At 39.3% G+C, this 8,138-nt stretch overlaps 1 protein-coding gene across 1 annotated transcript in view; it reads right to left on the bottom strand.

The window, feature by feature from the left end:
- The window catches only part of LOC103275237 (double-stranded RNA-binding protein Staufen homolog 2), a gene marked incomplete at its 5' end in the record, with an annotated part of 189,625 nt that overhangs the window by 117,003 nt on the left and 64,484 nt on the right, over positions 1 to 8,138 (bottom strand). Inside the window, one exon of the mRNA XM_021706243.1 lies at positions 3,306 to 3,419. Coding sequence (XP_021561918.1) covers positions 3,306 to 3,419 — 114 coding nt within the window. The remainder of the gene's footprint in view (positions 1 to 3,305; positions 3,420 to 8,138) is intronic.

Below are 8,138 nucleotides of genomic sequence, written 5' to 3'. Positions count from 1 at the left end.
CTGCAGCCTCGACCTGCTGGGCTCCGGCAATCCTTCCGCCTCAGCCTTCCGAGTAGCTGAACTACAGGCGCGTGCTACCACGCTCGGCTAATTTTTTTGATTTATTGTAGAGATGAGGTCTTGCCAAGTTTCCTAGGCGGATCTTGAAACCACGGACTCAGGCAATCCACTCACCTCAGCCTCCCAAGGCACGGGATTTACAGGCTGAGCCACCGAGCCTGGCTGAGAGACATTTTTTTAAGTGATCATAATTTTTCTTGCTTTAAAATGCTTCCCTGTTTACTAGCATTTACAAGTTAATGGGTAGAAAAGCACTCAGTAGTCCATCATTTCCACCTTATAAGATCAAGTTTATGACGGTATGATGAAGGGCTGCCTTTTGCTTAGACAGACATTCAGGTTGGGGACGGGAAAATGGTGACACAATGTAGAAAAGCCGGAGGGCATGGAGTAGAGGTTTACTCTGTGTCTTCTTCCCCAGGGAGCCAATTATCCAAATACGAGGATCACACCACTGCCCAACCAGAATACCACCATCCACCTTTCTGTTCAGGCCATCCTTGGAGTCGTCCTTGACTCCTCACCCCTCTCACAGGCTATGACTATGACGGTGAGGTCGTCACAATAGAGTGTCTGAGGCACAGGATGATTATTCCTGTCACGGCTCTAGTCATTTATCCACTCATCAATTTGACCAATATTAACACATTTCCTGAAAGTGTCTTTTTTTATCTTAAAATTGCATGCAAATTTGTCATCTATAACATAGTTACTTAGCATAAAAATGTCTTTACTTCCTGCTGAGTAAAACTGATATTCCAGATAGACATAGCATAAGGCCACGAGGTACAGTTGCACAGGCTGTACAATGCACACCTCAACCGGATGCCATTCATACTGTAGTTATTGTGGATTTGTATATCACAAAAATTTTGTTGGAAGGCAGTCAAATGCCTTAAGAGGCACTTCTTTTCTAACTTGCAAAGGTGCCATATGGGAAAACAGCAGTTCTGGGCTTGAGTACCTTGGCACATGAACTTGGCATAAGCCTGAACAGCCTGATCATCTTATATATGAAAAAGTCAAGTTCCAGAGGTGGAGAGACCATAATTAGATCATAGCAACACTGGGTCTCTATTCCCACTCCAGTGCTTTTTTTATAGCAACATGCTCTTTTCAGATACATTCTTTCATTTCTTATCTCAGTCTGAAGAGACCTCTTCAGAATGGGTATCTTATACCTTCTTGCCATTGTTTCTACCATGAGTGGATATAGAGATAGATGCAGATAGATGCAGAGGTAACTATCCTGTTCTCGCCAAATATTCGAAGAGGTGAAGTTACTAGACTGTAAGCTCACGAGAAGGGACAGTCTCTAACATCATCCCCCCACCCCCTTTATCCTTAATACCTAGCATACAGCTAAATTATAGTTTATACAAGGAAATGTAACATTTTCTGTGAGCCCCTCAGGTTCCTACCACGCTGTTTTTTGTGTCTAAGGCACAGTGTCAGGATCTGAGAAGCACTGAAGCGGCTTCTAAGCTGCTTTCCTAATCTACATAACTGCTTATTCTTGGTTGGGCTCATTCAGCCAGGAGCAGGATCAGTTATAGAATCATAAAATGGTAACACTGGATTGGATCTTATAAGTCATCTAATTCAATTCCTTCTTTTTTTGTTTTTTAGTTTTTATTTTTATTTTTTATAGAGACGAGGTCTTGTTATGTTGCCTGGGCTGATTTTGAACTCCTGGGCTCAAGCAATCCTCCTGCCTTGGCCTCTCAAAGTACAGGGATTACAGGTGTGAGCCACAGCACCCAGCCATCAACTCCTTTATTTAATATTCTAGGAAACAGAGTTGCACGGAGTTGGAAGGTAGCTACCATTCAGGTAGCTACAGCTGACTTATGCCACGGTTAGTTCCTAAACCTCAGATTTTCCAATCACCAATTAGTTACTCTTTCCTGAATACCACAACACCTTCCCACCAACCAACAAATAATGGTTAGAAGTAAACAATGTCAGAGACATTGTGGACTAGAGAAGTGTACCCTTAAAAATGTTTCCCTAAGTCTTGTCTGAGTCAGACAATGATAAATCAAGAGTTTGGGAAGATAGACTATTTATTCTCTCCTTGCAATAGGCACTACTCAGATAGAAGGGAAAAAAAGATAAGACAGGTAAGACTATGAATGATCCTTAAATTTTCTGAAAAATGAATACAAAAATGGGTTATAATTTTTCTGTACATGAATGGTTAATTTTGAAAGCATAGCTGATTAGTCACACAGTAAATTGTGTAAGTCTGTATATTCTGACTCCAAGCTAGAAATTCTATAACCTAGATCATTAGTCTAATATAATAATAATTTTAACTAAGAATATATATTATCTTATACACGAGGATATATTCTCAAGTTGCTATCTAAACAATCGCAGGAATCTGTTTAAGAAAAAATACACTTTTCAGATTTTTAGCTTTATTTCAGAAATAAAAATTTTAAAACAACACTAGAACTTCATTTCAATAATATTCCAGGTTATGGGACTAAGCTGATGGTTCTTAAAGTTCACATGGTTATTTTACAGTCATGTAACACACAATGATGCTTCAGTCAATGACAGACTATATATATGATGGTGGTTCTATCAGATCATGATAGCGTATTTTTACTGCATTTTTTCTATGTTTGGATACACATTTACCTCTATGTTACAATTGCCTACAGGATACAGTACAGTAACGAGCTAACAGGTTTGTAGTCTAGGAGCAATAGGCTCTGCCAGATAGTCTAGGTGTGTAGTAAGCTGTACCTCTAGGTTTGTGTCAGGACACTCTGTGATGATTGTCCAAGGATGAAATCATCTAATGATGCATTTCTCAGAACCTACCCCTTTTATTAAGTGACACATGACTGTACACTCTCTCTATAAAATTCTCTTCAACAGAGATTAATGAATATATTGTAGTGAGAATCCTGTGTTATCTACACTGCTTTGCTGATCCTTCCTGTTTTATATATTAAAGATAAAAATAACTTGTAGGGCAGCTATTTCTTCCTTATAAGTCTATTTTAAAACAGAATGTACTGCAAACAAGAAGTCCAACATAATTTCAATCTTCCATGATACCAGTTTCTCAACATAAACAATTTTGATTTTCAAAAGTCTAGCAAATGGTGCTAATGGATAACGCATTAAGAAAAGCAAAGCTATATGTGTGCACATAGCTTCCATTTTGATGGCCTCCAATTTTTTGAGCTGGACCATAATGCAGCAAAATGGCACTGGCATATTTATACCTGGTCATGGCTGGCTTCAAGGGAGCTTCCAATAGCATGGAAAGTCATCTGCACAGGGGCTAATGTCAGACAGGTCACACACTCTTTGCCACTTTGTCTATCACAGTAGTGAACCTATAACAGAACACACACAATCTGCTGAACACCATTTTAAGAGGGAGCCAGACACAGTACGTCCTTTTTCAAAGGGTCTATATTTGGGGGAAGAAAATTCAAATAATTTATGCAGGACACACTTTAAAAATTTAGAACCTTACTGGAACCCTCTAATGTCCATGAAAAATCTACTAGTTTCATCTAAAGTTCTTTTTAAGGTTTTTAGGGAATTTAGGATATATGAGGTGCTTTACATTATAGTTAGTAGGAAAATTTACAATTAAATGCCACCCTTATTGTTAAGGTCCAGCATTTCATAAAGGGCACAAGCAAAACCTAAGTCAAAGTTTATTTGATTCTGACGGAGTTTTGTCAACCTGAATGTTATCCCATCTTTGACTCTGTGTGTATGTGATTGCCACAAAATTGGTAGTGACATTCTTCCATTTCTACATAGCCCCTACAAATCACTGTTGAATACAGAGCACCATATCATGTTCTGTTTGAAATTTTGACATTACAATCAAAGTGAATTAAGTTGAAATGATTTGTAATGTGCAGACCAAAATAAAGTTGCCACAATATTATTTTTCATTTAGTTAAATGCAACTAACCATGATTAAAACCACATGCAAGACATTTCATATTAGAGGTAGGGCATAAGGGAGTGGGAAGAGTATGAGTCCATCTTCCCATTAGGAGAATTGCCAGCCTTCCATTTAACTTTTCAAAAAAGTTCTTTCAGTGTTTCTTAAAATTGTAAGCAAATAAAGTAAAAAGAGCATTCCTCTTGTGATACATTAATAAAAACATGCCTATAGAATGGAGTGGGATTCCTATTAATTACATTAGAAAGAAAATTGGTTTTATTGGCTATAACTTACCCAATTTGTTAAATGTGTGTAGGATAAAGGCTTAGGTGAAAATCTTGAATGTGTGAGAAAGAAACTTTAAAACACATACCTGAACTAGTTCCTTGTCTTGGGTTTATACTTTACTTGCTGTGTAATATCCATATAGTTTTATTACAGAATATGGTCCAGATTTATTTTATCATGTATAATATGGATCTGACTGAAAACTACAACAATATCAATTCTAGTCTAATAGTTTCATGATTCAACTTTTAAAAACCACTAGGGCTGTTAAGAATGGCCATGATTTTCTCTGGAGGTAGGAAAACTTCCTCCTGGGAATCTATAACAGTTTAGAGCTCAAATCAAGTAAATACAAAAGTCTTCTTTCCAAAGTACTGTAAAGATTTTGTTATAAAAATATTTTTTCCAAGTTAACCTTGGGGGAAAAGATTTGATTACAGTTCTAATTCACTGTACTAACTTCCTGAGCAAATTAAAGCTCAGTCGATGTATATTAGTTAAAGAATGTTGAAGTATTGTTTACTATGTTGCTGGGTATGATGGGCAATAAAGGAACTTATCATATAACAGGTTTATGTAAAAGCCAATAAATGGTGACACTATAATAGCTACAGTTCACAACCATTTATGGTATAGTTAAACTATTATGTCTGATATAGTGCTATTATAAAACATGCTTTTAAATTTAATAAAATATAATCACCTTTTCAACACCAACTGAAAGTCTGCATAAAATGTATGATACTCTCCTAGCCTAAATATACAGAATGACAGTGTACACACTTATATGTCAGTTGACTTACAGCAGCTATATTTTTTTTCCTCCTATGAAATGAAAATTAGGAAGGACAAAAATAGGACAAGACCTTTCTATTCGAAAAGATAAACTTCAAACTGCATTTCTGTCAGTGGTGTAGATGCCACTACTGAGAGATTTAACTTTTCTCCTATCTGAATACAATTCACTGTGAAGCCTGCAAATACCTAATAAAACACTATGCATCCTACAGACATTCAATGTTAGTGTACATGTATAACTTATCTGAAAGGTAAACATAAAGGTACAAGTTAACGCACAGCTTCTAAGACGTCACAGCACCTGGTGATATGATAGAGGCTGCTCGTTATTCACCAATATTCTTTCACAGTAATTTTTAGCTGGGCACTTGGATGCTCAAAATAAAGACCCTATTTCCTAGGCTCCCTTGTAGCTATGACTGAACATATAACTAGGTAGACTGCAAGAGGAAGAATTGTGTGAAGGTTTCCAGGAAATAATTAAAAGAGATTTCAGGTGTGTGCCTTTTGCTCTTTTACCCATTTGCCAACCTAACTGGAGTGTAGATATTGCCATCTTTGATGATGAGAACAAGGGCTGAAACCTAGATATGACAGAGGGGTGAGGTGGAAGGAACCTGTGTCCCCAAGACTTCATGGAACAGAAGTCTTATGAAGTCTAAGGCTGGTATGGTCTTCAGCAAACCAGCCTTAGAGTGCAAGTTTATAGAGCTGCCCATGAACAGGGAAAAACAAACAAACAAACAAAAACAGCAAAAAGAAAACCCGGAGAGAGGTTGGGAAGATGGCAGCTGAGCGTCAGACTCTATGAGTCCCCATGGGAGTGAGTGTATGGAAAATCTTGTGTATGTGCTGGTGAGTTAGTGGGCATGTGAGTGGTTGACTGAGTGAGGATGAGGGAGCTAGTGGCCAGGGCTCTCCTGGTGCAGCAGTTGATGCCGTGCTGCTGGGCTTGGACACTAGTGACTCCCAGAACACAGAAGCCAGCACCATTTTCTTTTTCTTTCTTTCTTTTTTTTTAAATCAACAAACCCTCCCTGGGAAGAAAATGCTAGGAGAGACTGTCTAAGTGGGGCTCGTGAGCAAGTGGCCCCTGGTGCAACAGCTGGCGCTGCAGCTTCTCTGCTTTGTCCCTGGCTCTTCCCAGGTCGCAGAAGCTGAGTACCATTATTATTATTTTTTTTTAATGGACAAAAGTGGTGGGGAGAAAATATCACCCCAGGCTCTCCCTCACCTGTGCAGCTGCTCCGGGATTTGCCTCACCATTTCAGCACCTGGCGGGGCACTGGCAGCAGGGGCTATGGAGGAAGTCCAGAGGCAAAGTCCCACGGAAGAGGACAAGAGAGGCACCGCACCACCATCTTGAAGGTGGGGCAGGAAAGTGCTCCAATTTGCTCAACACGGAGCAACAGACCCGATCTCTGTGACCAGGGGATCACTACTCAGGGCTTCATTGTGACCCTGAGGGAATATCCTGAAAGCACAAACTTTGGAGGGACCTGATGAGTGCTGAGTTCCAGGTGCCCCACCCCCTACCCTGATCCAGCCATGGGACAAAGGGTGTGGTCAGAAAAGGATGAGGAAGAACTCCAAAGAGATCAGTAGTGAGTCAGGGCTGACCTAGACCTCCTCCTCCTCAGCAACCCTCTGAACGTCAGACCACACAGCTGGGTCATGACTGGGCCATGAGAGGGACAAACCCAGGCAGACCCTGGACGTCAGTCGCAATAGGAGAACTCATTCCAGGATAGGCCTGGCTGGGGCACCCCCTACAGGTACAAACCTGGGGAAGAGACAATCCCATACTTCTCCACCGGAGGAGATCTCCCTGACCATACGAGAGTGGGAGGAGAGGACTGCAGCCCCACCCATCTTCAGTGCCCCTCCTTCTTCCATGCTTTGGACCCTGAGGAGTGAAAGAGGTAGCTCTACAGGAAAGACCTGACTGGTGGAACAATTACAGAGTCTGCCACAAGAGGGCAGGTTTTTTTATTTTTAATTTTCAATTAAAAAAATTTTTTAAAAATGCTTTGACTGTTTGTTAGTTCATCTATTTTAAAAATATTTTTCCTTTGTGTGTGAATGTGTATGTGAGGGTTTAATCTGCTCCCCCCAAATATTTTTTCTTTTTTTTTTCTTTTGTCATTTTCTGTTTATGTGTGTATGTGAATGACTGAGTGTTCATCTTTCAATTTTGTTGTTATTGGTTTGTTTTTCCTCTTTTGTTCTTCTGGTTTTTTAATTTTCATTTTTCATAGTTTAAGTTGTGTGTCAAGATATGTGTGAGGATTCGACCTGAATTCCATTTTCTCCCTCCTCTCTGGTCTTTCTGTTTTTCTTCTCTATTCACTTTATGCTAGGCATGTGTGTGTGTGTTTAGTTTCCTTGGGGTTTTTTTGTTGCTGTTGTTTGTTTTGTTTTACTTTGTAGTTATTCCAGTTTGTTGGGGGGAGTGTATGTTCAATTGCTTATTTTTGCATTGGTTTCTGCTTTGCATCATCATATAGAGTGGTGGTGGGGAGTGGGTCTCAAAGGAGCACATATGACAATAAGTGAATATTGTAATTTTCAAGTAGTTTCTAATCCTAACAACTCATCCCCTATTTTATTCGAATTTCAAAAACTACAAGAGACAGCAAAGCTTCCCATCCACTGTCATATTTCAAAACAGAATAAATCCAGAGAACAGATCAGGGAAGAACAGAGGACCAAGCAAACATCAGAAGGGAAAGCCTCTCCCACTGACACAGAATAACAGAACTAAAGAGAAAAACAAGAGATCTGTCACAAATGAGGAAAAACCAAAGGAAGACCTCAGGCAATTTCAAGTACACCAAAGACAAAACTCCTGAAAAATCAGACTTTGGTGACCAAAAATGAAAGTCACCAACAACTGGACCCAGAATACAACAGGGATTAGGGAATGGATGGAAAGAGTGAATAAGACTCAAGAAAGACAAGATATAACACTGAAAGAACTTACAGACTTTTGAAATAAAAAATTTCATTCAGAAAACAAATAACAAGATGACAAGCATGGAAAGCAGAATTAATCTAGCTA

Source organism: Carlito syrichta, unplaced genomic scaffold (genome assembly GCF_000164805.1).
Source record: "Carlito syrichta isolate Samal-C Ts95f unplaced genomic scaffold, Tarsius_syrichta-2.0.1 Scaffold315374, whole genome shotgun sequence".
Taxonomy (NCBI): Eukaryota; Metazoa; Chordata; class Mammalia; order Primates; family Tarsiidae; genus Carlito; species Carlito syrichta.
Note: the sequence above shows the minus strand (reverse complement) of the source record. Positions and strands in the feature narration are given on the sequence as shown.